General features: G+C 36.4%; 1 protein-coding gene across 5 annotated transcripts in view; it reads left to right on the top strand.

The window, feature by feature from the left end:
• BTBD8 (BTB domain containing 8) overlaps window positions 1–25498 on the top strand; it is a 104869-nt gene that overhangs the window by 23383 nt on the left and 55988 nt on the right. For 3 of the 5 annotated variants that reach the window (XM_032423812.1, XM_032423803.1, XM_032423795.1), the window contains 2 exons: window positions 1309–1544; window positions 6341–6458. In XM_032423812.1, the coding sequence (XP_032279703.1) occupies window positions 1309–1544; window positions 6341–6458 (354 nt within the window). Of the gene's footprint in view, window positions 1–1308; window positions 1545–3381; window positions 3436–6340; window positions 6459–25498 lie in introns of those variants that run through there. The other 2 variants (XM_032423819.1, XM_032423828.1) reach the window with 2 other exon arrangements.

Below are 25498 nucleotides of genomic sequence, written 5' to 3'. Positions count from 1 at the left end.
TAGAAGTAGTGAGAACAGGCAGGCATCCTTTCTGATCTGAGAAGGAAAGTTTTCAGTCTTGTACCATTAAATATGATGTTAGCTGTGGGTTTTTCATAGATGTTCTTAATCAGGTTGAGGACATTCCTTCTATTCCAAGTTTTTTGAGTGTTTCATCATGACAGGTGTTGGATTTTGTCAAATGCTTTTTCTGCATCTATTGAGGTGATCATGTGGTTTTTGTCCTGTTGATATGGTGTCTTAGTCCTACTAAGAGGACTAAATTTAAAAGGTTTTATGATGTCTTTGGGCTGCTCTAAAAAAATACTACCGACTGGATGGCTTATAAACAACAAAAATTTATTTCTCACAGTTCTGGAGTGTGGAAGTCCAAGACCAGAGTGCCAGCATGGTAGGATTCTGGTGAAGACCCTATTCCGGGTTGTAGATGCTGACTTCTCACTGTGCCCTCACATGGTGGAAGGAGGTGAGGGATCTTTTTGGAGCCTCTTTTATAAGGACACTAATCCCATTCATGAGGGCTCCACCTAAGTAACCTCTCAAAGGCCTCACCTCCTACCTTATATCACACTGGGCTTTAGGTTTCAACATACAAATTTTGAGGGTCTACAAACATTCAGATGATAGCATGTGATGTATAACATTGATTTTCATTTGTTTAGCTACCCTTGAATTCCTGAGATAAACCCCAGTTGGTCATGGTTTATAATCCTTTTATATGTTGCTAGATTCAGTTTGCTATTACTTTGCTAAGGAATTTTTTTTTCATCTATATTAATAAGAAATATTAGTCTATGGTTTTCTTTTCTTATGGTGTCTTTGTCTGCTTTTGTATCAGGATAGTAATGGCCTCAGAATGTGTTAAGAAGTGTTCTGTTTTCTATTTTTTGGAAAAGTTTGTGAAGGATTGGTGTCATTTCTTTAAACATTTGGTAGGTTCACCCGTGAAGCCACCTGTCCTGGATTTATGTTGTAGGAAGTTTTTGATTACTAATTCAATCTCTGTAGTTGGTGTAGGTCTGCTCAGATACTGTTTCTTCTTAAGTCAGGTGGTAGTGTGTGTCTTTCTAAGAATTGTCCATTTTATCTAGGTTATCTAGTTTGATGGCATTGTATATTCCTTTCTAACATTAAAATATGTCATAGACTACGTTTAAAACTTTCTGCTATTTGAGATCTTTTTCCAGTTAGTCCAGATAAAAATGGTTTTAAAATTATATAGTTGTATTATATGAAAGTAGCACTTGGGAAACTAGCTTTTAAGAATCACCAACATTATTTTCATTAATATTTTACATTTTCTTTTAGAATTGTATATTCATCAAACAGAAGCCTAAAAAACTATGAAGAGGAAATTCTTAGGAAAAAGATAGTAGAGAGGGGAGTACCACAAAAGAGACATAACTTCAGCTTTGGAAAGTGCACCGACAATGATGGAAGATCATCTGTAGAGTTCTTAGATAAAAAGTCATCTCCTTGTTCTCTTCTGAAGCATGAAGTTCCAGAGGATATCAGTGATGGAGAGGACAATTTAATTTCCACTGGTGAGGCTTTTTTTTAGTGGATTTTTATACATTTTAATGCCATGAAAGTAACTATATTCTGATACAATTGGAGAAAAACGTACTTCAAAATCAGTTCTACTGATTTCTTTTTTATAGGTAAATGAAATAAAAGTAATTGAAAGTAAATGTAATAAAAGTAAGTGAAAGCAAATTTTTTATGGGTAAGTGAAAGTAATACTATAGTCAACTCCTAGTTTTCCCAAGCAATTGGAGATGGGGTTATTATGAATAAATTCACAGTTCTCCTCTTAAGCCTCCACATGTCATCATCCTTATTTTGATCCACACCAATAGAAGCTTTAGCAGACTATAGATTCAGTTCTGTTATAACACAATATATGTATTACTTAAAAAAACATGCAGCATAAAAATCATTATATTTTGTCATGACACAAAAAAATTACAATTTTGTTGTGACACATTTTAAAAAGATAGAAATCTAATAAAAATGGTATGGTTTTACACATGTTGAGTTGTTAAGAAATACCTAAATACTACAATAAATATGGTAATTGACCTTGAAAAAGAACTTAAATTTGTTTGTGGAAGTGGGTGTCAGAAGGGTTGCAGCTTGTGAACTATTGTGAATTGGCAGAAGGATGATGTTAAGGACATAGGAGTAAGTATAGATAGGTTAAAGTATAGATGATACAGAGATACAGTAATGGTAGATATTCTAACAGGAAACTTGAGATCTCTGGTCTATTTATTATTTACAGAGCATCTTAGTGCAAGTTCCCAACCTCCAGTCCCCACAAGGTTCAGTGGTGAGGGCCTGATATTACCCTGCATGTAAAGTGGGATTGCACCATAAGAGAGGAACACCAAAATTAGGAGACTTTCATAGGCTGCTGGCAGATCTGATAGAGATAGAGAGAGGGAAATAGAGTAGGAGGGAGGGGTCTTTACTTTGGAAGGTAAATAAATCTTCCCTGGTGAAGAGAGAGGAAGGTAGCTTCACCACCCTGGAGTATAGGGAAATGGTTTTGAGGGGAAGAAAATCTGTAAATATTTCTGGAACCTCACAGTATCTCTAGCCTCCAAGGCATGTTTGTTCTTTAATCATTCTTTATCCAGATTTTCCAGCGCTCTGCCCAGAAAAGTATGCTCTGCCTCAGACCATACAGAAACACAAAATATTCATTGAAAATGGTCTCCTAACAGTTGGTTATCTGCAATCAGATGGAAATTTGTAACACCAGATATGGAGGATGTAGGTCATAACATATGCAGTGAACTGAGGTATCTGGTAGATGTTTAAGGTGTTTGTGTATGTTTTATGTATTCTTACATGGTTCCGTTCAGGTGGGTGCAGTTTTTTTTGCAGTGACCTAGTATTTCTTGTGAATGAGCTGCAAGGAAGTGAAATGCACGTAAGCAAATGAAAATTTCACATCATGTTCAAATTGTTCCCTAATATATCAGTTGTGTTAGATCGAACTGGTATTTTAAAAACAAGCATTGTAGCAGAATTGAATGTATATGAAAGTATCTGTTAACTGAAAGATTTTATTATTGATATTTAGTACAACAATAATAATAACCAAACTGACTTAAGCCCACTTAGAATCCTTGTATGTACGTTAACAGTATCTAACTATGGTGAATGAATGAATGGATGTCTCTTCTAAGCTTTGAGGTAGATCCATTCGTATAGTTTATCTCATTTGGTCTCAGATAACTCTAAGAAGCAAGTGGCTGTAGGCTGATTTTTACAGATGAGAACTCTAAGTATAAGGGACTTTCTCAAGGCCACACAGGTATAGCAGTTGGCCAAGCTGATATTTAGTACCCATTTTTCCTGTCTCTCATCTAGAGTTCTGCCACAGTCCCACAGCAGCCCATTAAAGTGGCCAAACACATTGCGGATGTAAGTGAAAAGAGCTCATTTACCCCTCAACCCCCTGTCTTTTAACTACTTTCTCCATTCCTCCATGGAAACCCCCATGTTTACCAGTTTATCAGATACTTGTTGTCCGAATCTTACTAACTTCTTTGCAAGCTTTCCTACTGTCAATGTCACCTTCCTTGAAACTTCCTGTGTTCTATGACCCCGTGCTCCCCAATGATACATAACCCCCTAGAGGGCAAACACATATGGAATGAATCTGTACTCCAGGCACAAGGGATACAAAGTGAATGGCGTTTACATCCATCAGGTCCTACACACAACAGGAAGTTAGCGCCTTATTTAAGTAAGCTCTACACCCAACATTGGGCTTGGACTCATAACCCTAAAATCAAGAGTCTCATGCTTCTCTAACTGAGCCAGCCAGGTGCCCCTCTCTTAAATATTTTAAATACTTCTCTTCTTTATCCTCCTACCATTTCTTAATTTCAGGTCTTTGCAATTTTTCTTGAGCATCTGCACCCCAGCTAGTTGCCAGGCCTCTCATTGTGCCACCCTCCATTTATACTGTGTAGAACAATATTTGTTAACTGCAGGTCTGATCACGGCACTCCCCTTATTAAAATTCTTCAATTGTTTCCCATAGCCTTAATATAAATCCCAGGTTCTTTCCAGTGACATAAGGAAATTTGTGAACTGGCTCTTGCCTAGAACTCTGCTGCTTCTTCTCTTCACAATGGCCTCCCACCCTTTGAGCTCTAGTCTTACTGAATTATTTGGCGTTTCCCCCAAAGAACTGTATTCTTGCACTTGCTGTTTGTTCCTGGAATGCCATTCTAATTATCACATATTTTTTAAAGATTTTATTTTTAAGTAATCTCTACACTCAGCATGGGGCTTGAACTCACAACCCTGAGATCAAGAATCACATGCTCTGCTGACTGAGCCAGCCAGGTGCCCCCTAATTATCACATTTTTAAATGGAATATTGATTTTGCATTAGGTTTTGAATGTTTAAGAGTGAACAAAACAGAGTTCCTGTCGTGCAGTCTAGGAGGAGATATAGTCAGATGGATTATGCACAGAGTGTGATGAGGACACAGATAAGGCACATTTTACCTGGACTTAGCATCCAGAGAAAGCTACATGAAGGGAGTGATGTCTGAGTTGAATCTCAGGGAAAAAAGCAGGAGTTAACCAGGCAAAAAGAATTTAGGGGAGAAGTATTACAGGTAAAGGAAACAACATGCTTAGAGGCAGAGAGAGCTCAGGCACATAGCAAATTTTAAAGACTGGAAATAGTTTATTGTGGGACTAGGGTGGAGTAGGGGACAAGAATGGTTACAGTGAGAGATGAGCCTGGAGATATAATCAAAGCCAGATTATTGAAAGCCTTATATAAAGGATGACCTTATTTCTTATTGTCCAAATTGGGATACTTTTGAAAGAGTAAAAAGTACAGAATTATTATTGTGGTCAATAATTATTCTGGGGCAACAGGCATTAACTGGGACTGTCCCAGGCAAACCAAGACATGTGGTCACCTTCCTTATAAGCCATTTTGGAGAGTTTGGGTGGTACTATTTGGCAGGCTTCTGGAGTATAAGCAGAACAAGATTAGGGTAAAGTGGAATGAAGACTTGAGCTTGAGGAACATTGAGTTTGGGATTTCTCTGACTGTGGGTTTTTTTCTTCGGCCACTTCTGACACCAAAATGTGTGTGTGTTTTTTCCCCCCACACCAACTAATTCTCCAATATCAATTGGGTATCCAGCAATTCAATTCTGACACTAAGGTTTATCCTGTTATGCAAGGTAATAGTCATATGCACAGTCTTCCCCCTGTCATCCTGCCTTGGACAGTTGTGGCCCTCCAGGCTCGGAGAGCTCAGGCTAGTCCCCAACCACCTGCATAGTGAGGAGCTGGGTGTTGTGGGGCCTGGTAAATCATTGTAAGACTGGCTTTTACTATTTAAAAAAATGGAGAGAGCCATATGGTTTTGAACTGAGATGGCTCATGATTTGGATTATATTTTTAAAACATGCCTCTGTTGGGCTCAAGAGTGGTAGATGTGTTGGGAAGTTATTGCAGAGATCTAGGTGCAAGATGATAGTGGCTTAGACTGGGGTGGTAGCCATGGAGATACTGAGTCGTGGTTGGATTCTGGATCTCTCTTGATATCAGAGCCAATGATGACATTGTGGTTTATAAATATATAAATTTATAAATTTGTAAATTTGGTTGGTGGGAATCTGTCCCCAGTGACGGATTCTCACCAGATGTATTGACTAAAGTTTCTGGACTGACAAAGCTATGATATACAGTGCAGTAATTTTTAAAATATAAACATGTTTTATATTTCACTTCTCACTTTCTGAATGGTGAATCTTTTGAAGTAGAGATACTTTTAAAAATATTTATTTTCTTTATTTTTCTATACTGTATATAGTACTAAACTCATAGTAAGTGCTCCATAAATCCCATTTTAGTTGATTTTAGTTGAATATATATTGGCTCAAATGTCATTTTCATTTTCACCAAAAACTCATGAACAGGAATAGGAAGGTAATGAAAAAGGGTATCAAAATTGGAAAATTTTCTAACTTCCTATGTCAGACATTCATTCAGTGGCTTCAATTTTGGTGTATAATTTTGTGATAATATTACCTATATTTAACTATAAATCTGTATTGAAAGGTATATTTATATTTAAATTAAGTTGAAATTTATTTTTCAAAGCAAGATAGAGATGATTTTAATATTGTTTTATTTTGAATTTACTAGTTAAATATTGTAGTTACTATTGCTCTCTCTTGGTAGCTAATCAAGATAACTGTGGAAAAACCTTTAGTAATATTAAAACACAAAATTTTTGGATATTTATAATAAAGAAACTACTTTTTAGTTTTGTTTTTCTCTTTTAAAGATAATTATGACTTGGATCCTGCATCTGAATTAGGAGAAGATTTATTGAAACTTTACGTGAAACATTGTTGCCCAGATATTGATATTTATGTTGATGGAAAAAGTTTTAAAGCTCACAGGTAAATAGGCACTTGACTGATTTGGTGTCTTGGTTGTGAAAGTAAAGTTTAAAAGCATGGCTGTCTCTTCCTAGCACAGTGGTTTTCAAGCTCTGATTCACAAAAGTCACAGGGGTTCATAGTGATGCCTCAGGGGACCCGTGACAGGGGAAGGGGTTGGACATCAGGCAGGGTTTTCTGCCTGCAGGTTCAGCCAGGCTCACATGCCCCCTTCCAGACATGTGCACATGTTTCAACCAGAGCAGATCTCTGCTTTGTATTAGGTGTGAACCTAAGATTTCATTAGAAGAAAATATTCTGTTGCTAAAATAGGTTTGAAAGCCACTGTCACAGAAAATATAATTAAATGCAGTTTTTAATTTCACAGGCATTATAGTATTGAAAATGATTATTTCTACATGAATGACATGTATTTTCTCTAGTTGCATTTTGGCTCAAAGTCTTTGATTCAGAATAGATATTCTTATGAATAGCATTGATTAGAAGGCTTAATATTTCAATGTACTTTTTAAAAGCCATTATTATGCTTTAGAATTGGGTTGCTTAGACATTCTAGGCTTTTAGATTTCAAATTAAAGCCTGTTCTTTTTTGCAAGTAACTAAAATCTGCTTCAAAGAAGAAAAAATTTTAATAAATACAGATTTTCTTTTGGAACTCAAGGGAAAGAAATACAGCTGGGCCTCACAATGGACAAGAAATGGAACCAGAAGACTGAGGAACCCAGTGTTTTTCCTCCCTCTCTTTGTGTTTCAGATAGAATGTTGATAAGTTATTCTGGTGCTCCTGAAGAGGAAGAACCAGGTTATTTGCAATGGCAAGAACCAGTCTTCTAGGTTCAAGGATACACAATCTTAGTGAAATTAGCAATGGGTTTAGATTACAGGAATCTACCATGCCAAAACTAGTGATGTTCGTGCTCTCAAAAATCATGTTGGCTTTGCCAGTTAATTGACAGCAGTACATTGCTAAACTCTAGGATTACTAGTTTCAGTCAGACTATTTACCATTCAGAATTTGAGTTTTTCTCTTGGGAACATGTATTTTGTAATTATAAGTACATATGCACATTTTTCTAATTTTTATGAAATCTGTATTACATATAGTAAAATACAGGGTGTAATACAGATTTATTAATATATATTCCATATCATGGATATATATTTCCCAAATCGTGTGTATGTGTGTTTCTTTGCTTCTTTGATTCTTTTTTTTGGGGGGGGGTGGGCAATGCAATTTTATTTTATAAATTAATTTTATTTTGTGTTCTGGTTTTTCTTGAAACCACAGGGGCATTGTACCAAAGTTTTACTTATAGAGCCCTAAGGTTATTGTCATACAGGGAAAGCAAGACCTTGTGATCATTTGCAATATATCCTCAAACAGTGTCTATATTTGGCCTCTCTGTGTGCTGCCTGAGAGTGGACTATGTTTTAGGAGCTGGATCTAGAATATTAGGTTTGTATTCCAGGAGAGTTCTTGCTCACATGTCTGGTTTATTTTGTTCACCTAGCAATAAAAAATAACTATATATTAACTAGAAAGGTAATTTCCTGAGCATATATTCTAAGAAGATCTGTCTTAAGTTTTTCTACTTTGTTAGTACACTTATATGAGTTACAGTGGCAAAACCTAAATCTCAAGATTATCTTCCTAGTCCAAACTTAAATAACTCTCTGTTTAGTACATAATAATTTTATTATTCAATTTAAGGAATATTTTGTCAGTAGTTCGGAAGACATACATTCATGTCATGTAGTTTAGAGCCCAGCATCAGAACTTTCTGAATTACTTCTGTTCTAAATGACCAGTGTCAGCATTTATCCTAGTGATGTGGCTAAAAATCCATTTGTGATATGGCTGTTTTAATTTTTAAATTATAGGGACTCATCTATTGAAAGATCAATGCGAGTACTCATAAATACCAGAATTTATGATCAGAATTACATTCACATTAGGGCTCTATTTTATAACCGCTTAGTTTGCTAGCTTAATAGGTCCAAATTGCTGTGGTAATGAGGTAGTTTCTTCTTTTCTTGAGTCCCGTCTTTCTCTCATGCTCTCTCTTCATGAACGTCCCTGATACCTGGTTCTTCCAAGATTATGTCTCCGGTTGCTAGTTGCTCTGTCCAGTCTTTATCTTGATTCCCAGCTTAATGCCTGGAGTCCTTGATATGCTGCAGTACAGTCTGATGTCAGTCACTTGCTTGTGGTGGCACAATTAAACCAAAGAAGTTATTTTATAACAGAGTGGTTAAAAGTGTGTGAACTGTGTGTGGAGCCTTTCTGCCTGGGTTTGAATTCTAGCCCTACCATCTTTTAGCTCTGTGAATTTGGGCAGTTTAACCATTCTGTGCTTTAACATCCTTATCAAACATGGGTATTCTCAAAGTACTCATCTCACAGGGTGACTATGAGGATTAAATTACTTTAAAGGACTATATAGGTGTTTGCTATAATCATCCAGGCAATAGGCCTTTGATGATAAGCTTTTGTGTAGATGGTAGCAACAACCTGTAATCACTTATGTGGGGCAAGCAGAGAAATATGGTTTGAATCACTTGCATTTCCCCCCAATCCAAAGATGGGATAGCAGTATGCCTCCAGGTAAAGTCACATTTACTTTACTCTTCTCCATCTACATAGGCCTTTTCCCCTCTGAAGCATATTCTTCACTCTTCCCACATCTTTGTCCTTGTCTATCTCCAATACTTCTACTTAAAGGAGAAATGAAGAGAGCTCTTTTTATTTGTGGGGGGGGGGGTTATAATAAAAGGAGGACCCCTTAGAGTTCATTGATCCTGTTAGTTATGTTACTCCTTTTCTGAGTATTGCTTCCTGGGACACTACTATACATTACCCTCTTTTGTAGACCTCTGTAACATTACTTTCCTGCCTGAATTGCTTTCAATCACCAGATGAATACCATCTGGATATTGTACATTTCAGTTTTCCTTTATTTCCTCCTGTCATCTTCAGCCTACCCCTAAGTTTGTACCTGGTGCAGTCTATTGCGGATCTCACATTTTATGGCATTATTTATTATTGTAGTGTTTCCTGAGAGAAATTGTGAATCTGTTAAATTTTTAAGATAGTCTGTTTGTTGTACTTCTGTGTTCCATAATTAAGATTTTTGGGGGGCTGCTTTATTGAAAAAGCATGGCAGTGATTCCTGATTTTAGCTTTGACACTCAATCTGATAGCCTTTCCAAAATACCTTTCTTTTTTTTTTTTCTTTCCAAAATACCTTTCATTTCAGTGTCTGATATTATACCATTAGGCTTTCATTCATTAAGTTAAAGTGTTCAACTCCCCTTTAAAATGTAGTTTTTTTCTGAATATTTAGCAAATTGACACTCAGGAGGTCAATGTTCTAGTTTGTGCCATAGTATTAATCAGTTATATGTTCAGCTGAAAGCTTTTTCAGGAATGTATAGTTTAGTAATTCAGAAGTCAGTCTTTCTGGGTTTAGATTCTGACTCCACCGTTTATGGAATCGTTGAGAAGTTGCTTAGTGTCTTCAAGTCTCAATTTCTTTATCTATGAAAAGAATAATAGTAATTATAGCATAGGATGGCTGTGAGGATTGAATCAGGTAATAAACACAAAACACAATAGCTGGCACGCTATAAGCTTTCAATAAATGTTAGTTGCTATAAATATGTATTAGGTATCTGGAAGAGAGACACATTGTTACCTGTTGTACCTGATTTTATAGTGGAGTTTCGCAAACTATGGCTCAAATCTGGTCACTGCCCTCTTTTTATATAGAACAACAAAAAGACAAGCATATGCAACAGTAACCTGTAAAGCCTGATATTTATATCTGATATTTATTATCTGTCCCTTTATAGAAAAAGTTTGCTCTCTTACTCGGGATTTGCCAGGAAGATTGCCAGGAAGCCTTAATGAAATAATGATAATAAAATTCCAAATTACCATGCAATAAAGTGAGTCACTACCATCTTAGTATTAATTACTTTGTTAGTGATAAATGGTCAACCCTGTCCACTTGTGAGGTTTGATGTGGTAATAATAGAGGGGAAAGAGATAAAATTCCTTGGTGCCACAGGTCTTTGAGAGATGTCGCAGTGGGGAACCAAAGCTGAAGGCTCTGGGTGCCTGAAAGGAAACAAACCACCTGCAGTAGAAGCTCCTTAACTGAACTTGACTAAAACTGCTCTTCAGATATTCTCTATAGAACATGCTAACAGCACAGTACGCAGAACTGTGAAAGCTTAGGAGGCCCTTCTCTAGTGTACTTACACTTTTTCGGTCCTGTCATTGAGTTTGTGTCTTCCAAAGGTCACTTGGGTTGTTCCCAAACCTATTTAATGCCATTTAACTTCTTATTTTCACAGCATAACTCAATGAAATATCAAATAAACCAATGACACAGGAAGTATGAAAGAGTTATTGTGGGGCGCCTGGGTAACACAGTTAAGTGTCTGACTCTTCATTTTGGCTCAGGTCATGATCTCAGGGTCACAGGATCAAGCCAAGTCAGGCTTCACACTCAGCAGGGAGTCTGCTTGAGATTCTCTCTCCCTCTCCCGCTCGTGCTCTCTCTCTCTAAAATAGGTAAATAAATCTTTAAAAAAATTACTTAAAAAAAAAAGTTATCATTCCAGTGGAAACTAAAGTGATGGGAAGATCTAATAAAAAAGGCACACTTTAAAAAATTGCTATTGAATTTAGTATAGATGAACAATATAAAAGTTTGAGGGGAAATTATAAAAATCTAAAATGATTCTATACTTCAGTTGCTTCGCAAAAGTTTTAGATTTCATTCTTCATTTTAGAGAAATTTGAATTAGAAATTATAGATGTATATATATGTATAGCTTTTGTGAGAAATAAGAGGCTCTAGTCAATGAACTCACATTAAAAAAGGGATTGGCCTACGGTGAAAGATTGTGAATGAATGCATATGCGTTGTTTTTTTTTTTAATAATTGGCAGGTGTTTTATTGAGATATGGTTTTTGGAAGTGGGAGAAACATTCTAACTGGTCTTCAGGTACATTTGTCAGTGATTGGTTGGCTGCAAGCGAGTAAGCAAACAGTTTGGAGAATTTCAAAAGAGAAAGGATTGTTCAGTGTTAGGGGTAGAGAGTTTTTTTTGAGACTGCTTATTCCCTGCAAGAAGTTAGGGTCATTATCAAGTGGATACTGGTAGTGTTCTCCCCATAAAGAGTATGGAAGTTTTTTAGCATACTTCCACCTATATAATTTGGAATTTCTGGAGTTGTTTTAATGCTCAGTAAAATGATTTTTTTTTTTAACTGAAGTTATAGTTGACATATATTAGTTTCAAGTGCATAACAGTGATTTGACAACTTATACATTATGCAGTGTTCACCACAATAAATATAGTTACCACTGTCCCCATACACAGTTATTACAATATTACTGACTATATTTCCTATGCTGTCCTTTTCCATATTTATATTTTTAAAAGATTTTATTTATTTATTTGACCGATAGACACATAGTGAGAGAGGGAACACAAGCAGGGGGAGTTGGAGAGGGAGAAGCAGGCTTCCTGCCCAGCAGGGAGCCTGATGTGGGGCTCGATTCCAGGACCCTGGAACCATGACCTGAGCCGAAGGCAGACGCTTAACGACTGAGCCACCCACGTGCCCCTCCATATTTATTTTTAAGTTATTATAAAATGATTATGATATACACAAATAATTTTTTAAATTCTCTCAATTTTTTTGATTAACCAAAAACTGTCAGTTCTAAAGAGGGCATCCATTACACTTTGCAAATAATTTTTTAACTTAGGAAAGGCTAATCTTATGAAAGCTGTAATCAATGGATGTCAAGATGGATGTCTTAAGAAAAAGCTCTTAAAGTTTATGTTCTCTAAGATGTTTGTAAAGAAGTGCAATGGGTATAGTCACAGCTCTATAAAAAGTTTGGATTCACTACCCTGGGTTTAACCTTTATTTAGTTATATAGAATTAAAAGTTTAAAAAGTATTCTTGGGGCAAGAGTACTTAAAAAAAATAAATAAATAAACAGTCCTAGTAAAAAGTTCCTTCTTTAGAGCCTCTCTGAGTAATCCAGGCCATTATTCTGCCTGGAGTAGTGAATCTAGTTCAGCTAACATCAGGAAGTATTGAATAGCAAGCAATGTACTAAAGCAAGAGCAAGGGGGAAATTAGGGCATCTTGACAGAGCCAGAAGCAGCCTTGTCAGTTGAGATTAAATTTAATCGAAAGGAGAAAATGGTTTTTGGCATATTGAAAAATGAAAAATCTGGCAAAGATTTTTAATACACCATGCCATTTACAGCACTTTTTTTAAAATGTGGGCTCCACGCTCAGCGTAGAGCCCAACATGGGGCTTGAACTCACGACCCTGAGATCAAGACCTGAGCTGAGATCCAGAGTCAGATGCTTAACTGACTGAGCCACCCAGGCGCCTCCGACAGCATTATTTTTTTTAAACTGAGGCTTGTATCCTTATTAAGTAGGAATGTTTTCTAAGTTTCTGTCCTAAAGTCAGGACAATTATTTAAGTCTCAGATGCTTTTAATCTTACTTAAATGGAAATAGCATGCTGTGTTAGTGCAAATCTTCAGAGAAGCAGACATGAGGATGGAGGTTAGACTTGCAAGAAATGTGTTAGGGTAAACGCATGTGAGAGAACATGGAAAGGAATCCAGAGGTGACTGAAGGAGCTGTCAAACTGCAGTATTGATCTGACCGTGATGGAAGGAGAAGGGGAAAGAAGGAAGCTTGAGTAGTAGCTTCTTAGGCTGCAGTGCAGTTCTGAGGAAAATCAGCAGACTGTTAGAAAGTCCCCAGGCCAAAGTCACCCATCAGAAAAGGCCCTATCTCTCTGAAATAGGCCTGCCTAGTGTCTCTGATGTGCTCGTCACTGGCAGGGAACAGCCTGTGAGAAAGTGGCCTTGGGACCCATGTGGTACTGAATGCAGAGTGCTCTACTGGGGCCACTGGTCAGTTATGCAGTCAAAGATCAGAGGCTGCCACACTTGGAAGTTATGACATGCTATATATTTATACAGGCATACCTTCTTCTATTGCATTTGGCTTTATTGTGCTTTGTAGATAGTATGGTTTTTGTTGTTGTTATTGTTTTTTGCAAATTGAGGGTTCATGGCAACCCTGCAACAAACAAGTCTATCAGTGCCACTTTACCAACTGCATTTGCTGACTTCATGTCTCTGTGTCACAGTTTGATAATTTTTGCAATATTTCAAATTTTTTCTTTATTATATTTGTTGTGGTGACCTGTGATCAGTGATCTTTGATGTTATTATTGTAATTGTCCTGGGGTGCCACGAACTGCACCCATATAACATGGCCAACTTAATTGATACGTGTTATGTTTGTTCTGACTTCTTTCCCAGTCAGCCATTCCCTCGTCTTTCTCCCTCTCCTCAGACATCCCTATTCCCTGAGACACAACAGTATTGAAATTAGGCCAGTTAATAACCCTACAATGGACTCTTAAGTATTCAAGTGAAGGGAAGAGTTGCACATCTCTCACTTTAAATCAAAAGCTAGAAATAATTAAGCTTAGTGAGGAAGGCATGCTGAAAGCCAAGACAGGCTGAAAGCTAGGCCTCTTGTGCCAAACACTTAGCCAAGTTGTGAATGCCAAGGAAAAGTTCTTGAAGGAAATTAAAAGTACTACTTCAGTGAACAAACAAATGTTAAGCAAAACGGCCTTATTTTTGATATGGAGAAAGTTTTAGTGGTCTGGATGGAAGCTCAAACCAGCCATCACATTCCCTTAAGCCAAAGCCTAATTCAGAGCAAGGCCCTAACTTTCTTTAATTCTATGAAGACTAAAAGAGGTGAGGAAGCTGCAGAAGAAAATTTTGAAGCAAGCAGAGGTTGGTTCATGAGGTTGAAGGAAAGAAATTGCCTTCATAACATAAAAGTGCAAGGTGAAGCACCAAGTGCTGATGTAGAAGCTGCAGCAAGTTATGCAGAAGATCTAGCTAAGATAATTCATGAAGGTGGCTACACTAAACCACAGATTTTCACAGATTTTATTCTATTGGAAGAAGATGCAATTATATTTGCAAATGACATACCTGATAAAAGGTTAATATCCAAAATCTATAAAGAACTTATCAAATTCAACTCCAAAAAAACCCACAAATAATCCAGTTAAGAAATGGGCAGAAGACATGAATCGGCATTTTTCCAAAGACACAGATCGCTAATAGACACATAAAAAGATGCTCAACATCACTCATCATCAGGGAAATACAAATCAAAACTACAATGAGATTCCACTTCATACCTGTCAGAATAGCTAAAATTAACAGTACAGGAAACAGCAGATGTTGGTGAAGATGCGGAGAAAGGGAAACCCTCTTACACTCTTGGTTAAAATGCAAACTGGTGCAGCCACTCTGGAAGGCAGTATAGAGGTTCCTCAAAAAGTTAAAAATAGCGCTACTCTACGATCCAGCAATTGCACTACTAGGTATTTACCCAAAGGATACAAAGATACAGATTCGAAAGGGCACATGTGCCCCAATGTTTATGGCAGCATTATCAACTATAGCCAAATTATGGAAAGAGCCCAAATGTCCGTTGACTGATGAATGGATAAAGAAGATGTGGTGTATATATACACAATGGAATATTACTCAGCCATCAAAAAGAATGAAAGCTTGCCATTTGCAACAACATGGATGGAGCTGGAGTGTTGTGCTAAGCGAAATAAGTCAGAGAAAGACAAATACCATATGATTTGACTCATATGTGGAATTTAAGAAGTGAAACAGGTGAACATAGGGGGAAAAAAAAGAGAGGTAAACCAGGAAAAGGCTCGTTTTAATTATAGAGAACAAACTGAGGATTACTAGAGGGGAGGTGGGTGGAGGATGGGTTAAATGGATGATGGATATTAAGGAGGGCACTTGTTGTGATGAGCACTGGGTTGTATATGTAAGTGATGAATCCCTAAATTCTACTCCTGAAACTAATATTATACTATATGTTAACTAATTGGAATTTAAATAAAAATTTGAGACTTAAAAAAAAAAAAGATGCAGTGCAATCTAGAACCTTCTGGGCTAGAGAGGAGAAGTCAGTGCCTATCTTCAGAGCTACAAAGGACAGACTAACTCTCATTGAGACTTACTGCTCAGAAAAAAAGGTTTCTTTTAAAATATTGCTATTCATTGACAATGCACCTGATCACCCAGGAGCTCTGATGGAGATGTACAACCAGATTAATGTTGTTTTCATGCCTGCTAACACAACATGCCTCTCTCTCCCTCTCTCCCTCCCCACTCATGCGCACTTACTTGCTCTCTTTCTCTTAAAAAAAAAATGCTTTGTCTGCTAATTCCATCATCTCTTTCATTTCTGGGTCGGCTTCTGTTGACTGCTTTTTCTGCCTTTATAATTAACATTTGCTACTTCTTTAAATACCTAGAATTTTTTATTACATACTGGATGTTATATTGTTGAGTGTTTGAATTTTGTTGTCTAAAAGTGTTGAAGTATGTTTTAGCAGGTAATTTAGTTATTGTGGATCAGCTTTATCTTTATGAGACTTGTTTTTAAATTTTGTTAAGGTGGATCTAGTGTTGCCTTTGCTCTAAATGTTATATAGCTCGTCTACTGGGATGTCACCCTTCTGGGAGCTTTCCTTAGTGCTCCAAGTATTCAATTCTGGCTGGAAGGAACTTGAATGTTGGCCAGCTCCCTGGCCTTTATTCTTTGCCTGGCTTCATGGAGCTTTACCCTATATATGTTAAGATTATATTCAGACAAAACCTAATTCCTCTAATTTCTGGAGCTCTTTTTCTCATAACTCCCTCTTCCATAGTGCTGTGTCTCATAAATTCCAGCTGACTCATCCTCCTGAAGCTCCTATATTAGTCTTCTGAGCTCAGTAAGACAACCAGGCTCTTCTTGTGTTTGTCCTCCCTATGCCATAATCTAGAAATTGTTTCTAGGAAGAAAAAGCATCATGACTGTAGGGCTTACCTCATTGGTTTTCCTTCTCTTAAGGATCAGTCCTGTACTTCCTTTTTCCCCCAGTGTCATATTTTATTCTTTTAATCACTTTTCTACTTGTTAATATAGAAAAGCTTTCATTTTTATTTTTTATTTTTTTTAAGATTTTATTTGAGAGAGAGAGAAAGAGCACAGCAGGGGGAGAGGCAGAGGGAGAGGGAGAAGCAGAGTACCTGCCAAGCAGGGAGCCCAATGTGGGACTTGATCCCAGCACCCTGGGATCATGACCTGAGCCGAAGGCAGATGCTTAACAACTGAGTCACCCAGGCGCCCCAGAAAAGCTATCTTTCAAAAGTGGAAGAAGAATCCCTAATTTTTTTCTTAATATACTTTATTTCTTAGAACAATTTTATTTTTTTATTTTATTTTTTTTAAGATTTTTAAAATTTATTTGACAGAGAGAGAGACAGCGAGAGAGGGAACACAAGCAGGGGGAGTGGGAGAGGGAGAAGCAGGCTTCCCGCGGAGCAGGGAGCCCAATGCGGGGCTTGATCCCAGGACCATGACCCGAGCCAAAGGCAGACGCTCAACGACTGAGCCACCCAGGCGCCCCTCTTAGAACAATTTTAAATTTACAGAAAAACTGGGAAGAGTACAGAGAATTCTCGTATGCCTCCACACTCAGTTCCCATATTATCAACATCTTATATATACATTTAGAATAGTACATTTGTTATAATTAATGAACCAACACTGAGACATTATTATTAACTAAAGTCCATAGTTTATTCAGAATTCTTTAGTTTTTGCCTGGTGTCCTTTATTCCCCTGGGGTCCCATCTGGGATGCCACATTACATTTAGTGGTCATGTCTCCTTAGGCTTCTCTTGGCTCTAACATCTTCATAGAATTTACTTGTTTTTGATGACCTTGACAGTTTGAGCTCTGGGCAAGTATTTTGTAGAAATGTTCCTCAATTGGAGTTTATCTGATTTTTTTCATCATTAAATAGGTTATAGGTTTTGGTGAGAAAGTTCAAAAGGATAAAATGTCATTCTTATTACATCATTTCATGGGTACATGTAATCATCATTAGACTTATCACTGTTTATGTTAACCTTGATCACCTGGCTAAGGTAGTTTTTGTTTGATTTTTGCACTGTAAAGTTATTCCCATCACCATCCCCAAAGTTACTTCCAACCCATCTCCCAATTGCACACTGTACTCTCTGGAAAGAAGTAACTGTATATAGTCCACACTTAAGGGATGGGAGTTATGGCTCACCTTCTTGAGGGAATAGTATGTATCTAAATTATTTGGAATTCTTTTGCACAAGAAATTTGCCTCTTTCTCCCCATTTATTTATTCAGTCATATCTGTGTATCATCAGTATGGATTAATATTTATTTTGTACTTGGACTTATATTTTGTGCTTGGTTTGTACTTTTGCTTATTTTGTACTTTGGCTTATTTATTTTGTTGCTGAAATTGTTCCAGCTTTAGCTACAGGAGCTCTTTCAATTTGTTCTTATGTCCCTTTGACGATCCCCCACATCATTTTGTGTGTGTGTGTGTGTGTGTGTGTGTGTGTGTGTGTGTGTGGTATTTCCTTACTTTTTGACACTAAAAATGCTCTAAGCTCATCTGCCCTCGAACCAACCATTTCTCTAATGAACCCTGGTTCTTTTATTCTGATGGTATTAGAAACCAATATCTGGATACTGGGTGTGCTTGTTGCTGTTTCTTTTAGGTCACTCAGCTGACAGAGCAAAGAATATATATGTATATATATACACTAACCTGCATATATGCACATAGCTATAAATCTATATGAATCAATCTTTTTTTAAAGATTTTATTTATTTATTTGACACAGAGAGAGAGAGAGAGTGTGCACAAGCAGGGGGAGCAGCAGAGGGAGGGGGGAGAAGCAGGCTCCCCACTGAACAGGGAGCCCAGTGCAGGGCTTGATCCCAGGACCCTGAGATCATGACCTGAGCCGAAGGCAGATGCTTAACCAATTGAGCCACCCAGGCACCCCCTGAATCCATCTTTATATTAAACTAAATATAAATTCATATTGATGTCTCCAACACTAATCTGTCACCACATAGATCATCCTAGTCTACCCCCTTACTCATCTGTAATCTTCTATAGCAGTGACAAACTTGGCTTTCATCATCTAATATCTAGTACTTGATTCTTCAATTCCAGTATTCATGTGTAATGGTTTCAGAATTGTTAATCCCTGCTTCATGGGAAATAACTTCACCAACTTGAGTATAATGTTCCTTTGCCTTTTCTTATAGTCTATACTCATTTCCAAAGTTATTTAGGCCAGGACCTTTCTTTTCCAGTCCCTTCAGTGAGGTTATTTCATATATTTGTATGCAGTTAGATTCTTTTGTCACAGTCTTCGTTTCACCCTAGGGTCCCCTGACCTCCTCCAAAGTGTTTTTGTTTTAATTTATGTACATTAAGGTTCATTTGTGCTGTAAAGTTTTATGGGTTTTTATAAATGCATATTGTCCTACATCTACCATTACAGTATTATACAGAATAATTTCAACTAAAACTTCCCTGTAATTGATGCCCTCTCCAAATTTCTGGTAATTTTTTAAACTGTCTTCACAGTTTTAACTTTTCCAGAATGTCATATAATGCAATCAAACAGTATGTAGCCTTTTCAGACTGGTTTCTTTTGCTTAGCAATATGCATTTAAGTTTGTTTTTTTTTAAAGATTTTATTTATTTATTTAACAGAAAGAGCACAAATAGGGGGAGCAGCAGGCAGAGGGAGAGGGAGAAGCAGGCTCCTTGCTCAGCAAGGAGCCCGATGCGGGGCTCGATCCCCGGACCCTGGGATCATGACCTGAGCCGAAGGCAGATGCTTAACCGACTGAGCCACCCAGGCACCCCTGCATTTAAGATTCATCCATGTTTTTGTGTGGCTTGAGAGCTAATTCCTTTTTTTTTATCACTGAGTAATATTCTGTTGTAAAGAATGTATCACAGTTTATTGATTCACCTATTGAGGGACATTATGGTTGCCTTAGACGTGGTGATTTTGAATAAAGTTGTTATAAACATTTATGTGCAAGTTTTTGATGGACATAATTTTCAGATCAGCTGGTTAAATACCCAGGAGTGTGATTGTCAGATCATATGGTAAGATTATGTTCAGCTTGGTAAGAAACTGCCAGACTATCTTTCGAAGTGGCTGTACCACTTGCATTTCTCTTTCTTTCTTTCTTTTTTTTCTTTCTTTTTCTTTCTTTCTTTCTTTCTCTTTCTTTTTCTTTCTTTTCTTTCTTTTTCTTCCTTCCTTCCTTCCTTCCTTTCCTTCCTTTCCATACCATGAGCGGGAGGTCAGGGAGGGGCAGAGGGAGAGAGAGAGAATCTTAAGCAGGCTCCATGCCCAGTGGGGGCCTGATGTGGGTCTCGATCTTACGACCCTGAAATCATGATCTGTGCCAAAATCAAGATTCAGTCACTCAACCGACTGAGCCACCTAGGCGCCCCCCACTTGTATTTCTACTAGCAGTGAGTGAGAGTTCCTTTTGGTCCTCATCTTCATCAGTAATTGATATTGTCACTTTTTGAAATTTCAGTCATTCTGTGTACTGGAATCTCATTTTCCTTTTTTTTTTTTTTTAACTTTTTAAAAATTTTAAGTAGGTTCCACGCCCAACATGGGGCTTGAACTCACAACCCTGAGATCAAGAGTCACATGCTCTACCGACCAAGCTAGCCAGGTGCCCTCATTTTACTTTTCCCTATTGACAGAGGATCTTGAGGATCTTTTCACATGATTATTTGCCATCTGTATATCATTGGGCGTTTTTTGTTCATATCATTTGCTCATTTTAAATTGGGTTGTTTGTTGTCAAATGTTGAGTTTTAAGAGTTCTTTATATTTTGGACAGAAGTCCTTTATCTGTGTGATTTGCAAATATTTCCTCCCCAAGCCTTGTCTTTTCATTCTCTTAGCAGTGTCTTCTACAGAGCAAAAGTTTTTAACTTTTTTGTTGAGTTAAAATTCTCATATTGTATTTGTTTCAGGTGTTCAACATTATCATTCAATATTTGTATACATAGTGATCACCACACTAAGTCTAATTACCATCCATCACCATACAAAGTTACAAAAAGATATTTTCCCTTATGATGAAAACTTTTAAGATTTATTTTTTTGGCAACTTTTGAATATACAATAAAATATTCCTGACTGTAGTTGCCAGGCTAAAGTTTTTAATTGTAATAGAATCCAACTTACCAGTTTTTTCTTTTATAGATTGTACTTTAATATTGTATCTAAATTCATCACTAAATCCAAGATCCTATGTTTTCTTCTGGAAGTTTAGGGTTTTGTATTTTATATTTAGACCTCTGATCAATTTTGAGTTAACTTTTGTGTAAGTTAAAGAGTTTTACTTTTTTGTGTGTGGATGTCAGATTGTTCTGGAACCATTTGTTGAAAAGACCATCCTTTCTTCACTGAATTGCCATGGTGCTTTTGTCAAAACTCAGTTAACTATATTAGTGTAGATCTATTTCTGGCCTCTGATCTGTGTGTCTCTTCTTTCAAAAATACATGCTGTCTTGAATACTATAACTATATAGTTTCTCTTGAAATCAGGTAGTTGGAATCCTCCAACTTTGTTCTTTTCCAGTTTTGTATTGGCTATTTTTGGTTCTTGCCTTTACATATAAATTTTATTTATTTTATTTTTTTAAAGATTTTATTTGAGATAGAGCGAGAATGAGTGAGAGAGAGAGAGAGAAAGAGTACACGTGTGCACAAAGTAGGGGGAGGGGCAGAGGGAGTGGGAGAAGCAGGCTCTCCACTGAGCCATCCCAGGACCCTGGGTTCATGACCTGAGCCGAAGGCAGACGCTTAACTAACTGAGCCACCCAGGTGCCTCCATATAAATTTTAGAATCACTTTGTCAATATCTACAAAATAGCTTTCTGAAATTTTGATTGGAATTGCCTAAATTTTTAAAATCACAAATTGGTGTTGAATTTTGTCAAATGCTTTTCTGCATCTGTTTCAGTGATCACAATTTTTCTCCTTTATTTTGTTAATGTGCTAAATTATATTGCTTGATTTTGAAATGTTAAAGCAATCTTACATTCCTATAATAATTTCAACTTGATTATGATATTTTATTCAATGTATTTATTGCTGGGTTCAGTTTGCTAATATTTTGTTGAATATATTTGCATCTATGTTTCTGAGAGAAGTCGACCCATAATTTTCCTTTTTTTGTAGTATCCTTGTTAAGTTTAGGTCTTGAGATTATGTTGACTTCATAAAATGAGTTGGAAAGTATTTCTTCTTGTTTTTTTTTTTTCTATTTTATTTGTATTTGATTTTTAATAAAAATTTATTTGAGGATGATTGATCTTATATCTTCCTTAAATGTTTGACTTTACTGGAGAAGTCATCTTGGCCTGTAATTTTCTTTGTTAAGTAGGTTTTATTTTTATTCTTTTTTTTTGCAGTTAAGTTTATTATGTTTAGAATTCACATATAATCAAAATCCAATTTGATGAGTTTTTTTGGTTTTTAAAAATTAAAAATTTTATTTTCACTGTAGTTATCATACAGTGTTATATTAATTTCAGGTGTACAATATAGTGATTCAACAATTCTGTATATTACTCAGTGCTCATCATGGTAAGTGTACTCTTAATCCCCCTCACCTACTTCATCCATCCTCCTCCCTTCCTCCCCTCTGGTAGCCATCTGTTTGTTCTCTATAGTTAAGAGTCTGCTTTTTGGTTTGTGTCTTTTTTTTTCCTTTGTTTTGTTTCTTAAATTCCACATATGAGTGGAATCATACAGTATTTGTCTTTCTCCAACTGGCTTATTTCACTTACTGTTACAGTGTCTCACTCCATCCATGTAGTTGCAAATGGTAAGATGTCATTCCTTTTATATATATTATAAATATATCGCTTCTTTATCCATTCATCATCTATCAGTGAAAACTTGGGCTGCTTCCATAATTTGGCTATTGTAGATAATACTGCTGTAAACATTGGGGTGCCTGTATCCCTTTGAATTAGTATTTCTGTATTCCTGGGTAAATACCTACTAGAGTAATTGCTGGATTGTAAGGTAGTCTTATTTTTAACTTTTTGAGCAACCTCCATATTATTTTCCACAATGGCTGTACCAGCTTGTATTCCCATCAACAGTGCATGAGGTTCTTTTTCTGCATATCCTTGCTGACACTTGTTGTTTCTCATGTTTTTTATTTTAGCCATTCTGGCAAGTGTGAGGTGATATATCATGGTGGTTTTGATTTGTATTTCCCTGCTAATGAGTGCTGTTGAGCATCTTTTCATGTATCTGTTGGCCATCTATATGTCTTCTTTGTAGAAATGTCTGTTCATGTCTTCTGTTCATTTTTAACTTGGATTGTTTGCTTTTTTGGTGTTGAATTGTATAAGTTCTTTACATATTTTGGATACTGTTTGTTGGATATGTCATTTGCAAATATCTTCTCCCATTCCATAGGTTGTCTTTTAGTTTTGTTGATTGTTTCCTTTGCTGTGCACAAGAATTTTATCTTGATGTAGTCCCAATAGTTTATTTTTGCTTTTGTTTCTCTTGCCTTAGGAAAGAAACATATATAGAAAAATGTAGCTATGTCCAATGTCAGAATAATTAACTGCCTGTGCTCTCTTCTAGGATTTTTATGGTTTCAGGTGTCACATTTAGGTCCTTAATCCATTTTTTTTATTTTAATTTTTTTAATTTTATTTTATTATGTTATGTTAATCACCATACATTACATCATTAGTTTTTGATGTAGTGTTCCATGATTCATTGTTTGCGTGTAACACCCAGTGCTCCATGCAATACGTGCCCTCCTTAATACCCATCACTGGGCTAACCCATCCCCCCCACCCCCCTCCCCTCTAGAACCCTCAGTTTGTTTCTCAGAGTCCATAGTCTCTCATGGTTCATCTCCCCCTCCGATTCCCCCCCTTCATTTTTCCCTTCCTACTATCTTCTTCTTTTTTTTTTTTTTTTTTTTTTTACATATAATGTATTTGGGGTGGCTGGGTGATAGACACTGGGGAGGGTCCTTAATACATTTTGAGTTTATTTTTGTGTATGGTGTGAGAAAGTGGTCCAGTTTCATTCTTTTGCTTGTAGCTGTCCCATTTCCCCAACACCATTTGTTGAAGAGACTCTTTTTGAAAATTAATCCTTGTCCACATTAATCATGGGTTTATCTCTAGGTTCTCTATCCTGTTACATTGATCTATTTGTCTATTTTTTGCCAGTACCATACTGTTTTGATTACTACAGCTTTATAGTATATCTTGAAATCTGGGATTATGATATCTCCAGTTTTGTTCTTTTTCAGAATTGCTTTGTCTATTTGGGGTCTTTTGTGGTTCCATACACATTTAAGATTATTTGCTTGAATTTAGTGAAAATGCTGTTGGTATTTTGATAGGGATTGCATTAAATCTGTAGATTGTTTTGGGGAGTATAGACATTTTAAGAATATTTGTCCTTCCAATCCATGAGCATGGAGAATCTTTCCATTTGTTTCCATTGTCTTCATTTTCTGTTATCAGTGTTTTATAGTTTTCAGAGTACAGGTCTTTAACCTCTTTGGTTAGGTTTATTTCTAGGTATCTTATTATTTTTGCTACAATTATAAATGGGATTGTTTTCTTATTTCTCTTTCTGATACTTCATTGTGTATAGAAATGCATTGAATTTCTGTATATTGATTATATGTCCTGTGACCTTACTGAATTCATTTATCAGTTCTAGTAGGTTTTTGGCAGAGTCTTTAGGGTTTGCTATATATAGTACGTCATCTGCAAATAGTGACGGTTTTACTTATTCCTCATTAATACAGATGGCTTTTATTTCTTTTTCTTGTCTGATTGCTGTGGCTAGGACTTCCAGTACTATGTTGAATAAAAGTGGTGAGAGTGGGATCCTTGTCTTGTTCCTGACCTTAGGGGAAAGCTCTCAGGTTTTCACCATTGAGTATGATGAAGGCTGTGTGTTTTTTATATATGGCCCTTATGTTGAGGTATGTTCTCTCTAAACCTACTCTCTTGAGGGTTTTTATCATGAATGGATGTTTTACTTTGTCAAATGCTTTTTTTGCATCTATTGAAATGATTATATGGTTTTTATCCTTTCTTGTGTTGATATGATATATCGCTTTGATTGATTTGCAGTTACTGAACCACCCTTCCATTTGCATCTCAGTAATAAATCCCACTTGATCATGATGAATGATTTTTTTTTTTAATGTATTGTTGAATCTGGTTTGCTAATATTTTGTTAAGGAAGGTTTTTTGCATCTGCGTTCATCAGAGATATTGGCAATTGCCTCAATGGAAAAAGTTACCTAAAATACTTGGGTCAGCGTTTTTGTCTTCTCTCTTATAATTTGTCTCAAAGTCTACCAGGATGGTACCTTTCTGATACCTTCAAATCATTCTTGCTTTCTTAAAAAAATCTCTATATATTTATGTGTATGTCTATATGTATCTCCCTTTTTTCCCTAGCTATTTTCAGGAGTGTTGGTCTGAGACAACCTAGTAAGCCATTGCCAGAAGCATATTTTTCTTCTCCTTGTCCCTCTCCATTCTTCCATACCATTCTCCACTAGAATATAACGTTGTTCTGTGTATCTCATTTAGTGCTACTTAGAATAGTGCCTAGCACAAAATAGAAGTCAATAGATATTTGTTGAATTAAAGAATGAATGGACATTTTATGTGAGAAGATAGAATGGAAATTCAAAAGAAAATATCTTTCTTACCATTTCTTACATCTAAGAGCTGTTCTGTAGCACAATTGGGTAAGTTCTGAACTTGAACTCAGGACCTTTATGGTTCTAGTGTCTTTCTTATTACTACTCCCTTAAAATGTTAAATAACATCTTTTGTTCTTTATTTCTCCATTTGCAAATGATTTATTACTCTCTTACTCATGAAAATAGTTTCAATTGTTATTAAAATTAAAGAGCTTTAAGGGGAAAAATAAAAAAGATAAGGACATTGGAATTAATGTTCTAATTAAGTAAT

The sequence above is a fragment of the Phoca vitulina genome, unplaced genomic scaffold (genome assembly GCF_004348235.1).
Source record: "Phoca vitulina isolate PV1807 unplaced genomic scaffold, GSC_HSeal_1.0 scaffold2, whole genome shotgun sequence".
In the NCBI taxonomy this organism is placed as follows: Eukaryota; Metazoa; Chordata; class Mammalia; order Carnivora; family Phocidae; genus Phoca; species Phoca vitulina.
Note: the sequence above shows the minus strand (reverse complement) of the source record. Positions and strands in the feature narration are given on the sequence as shown.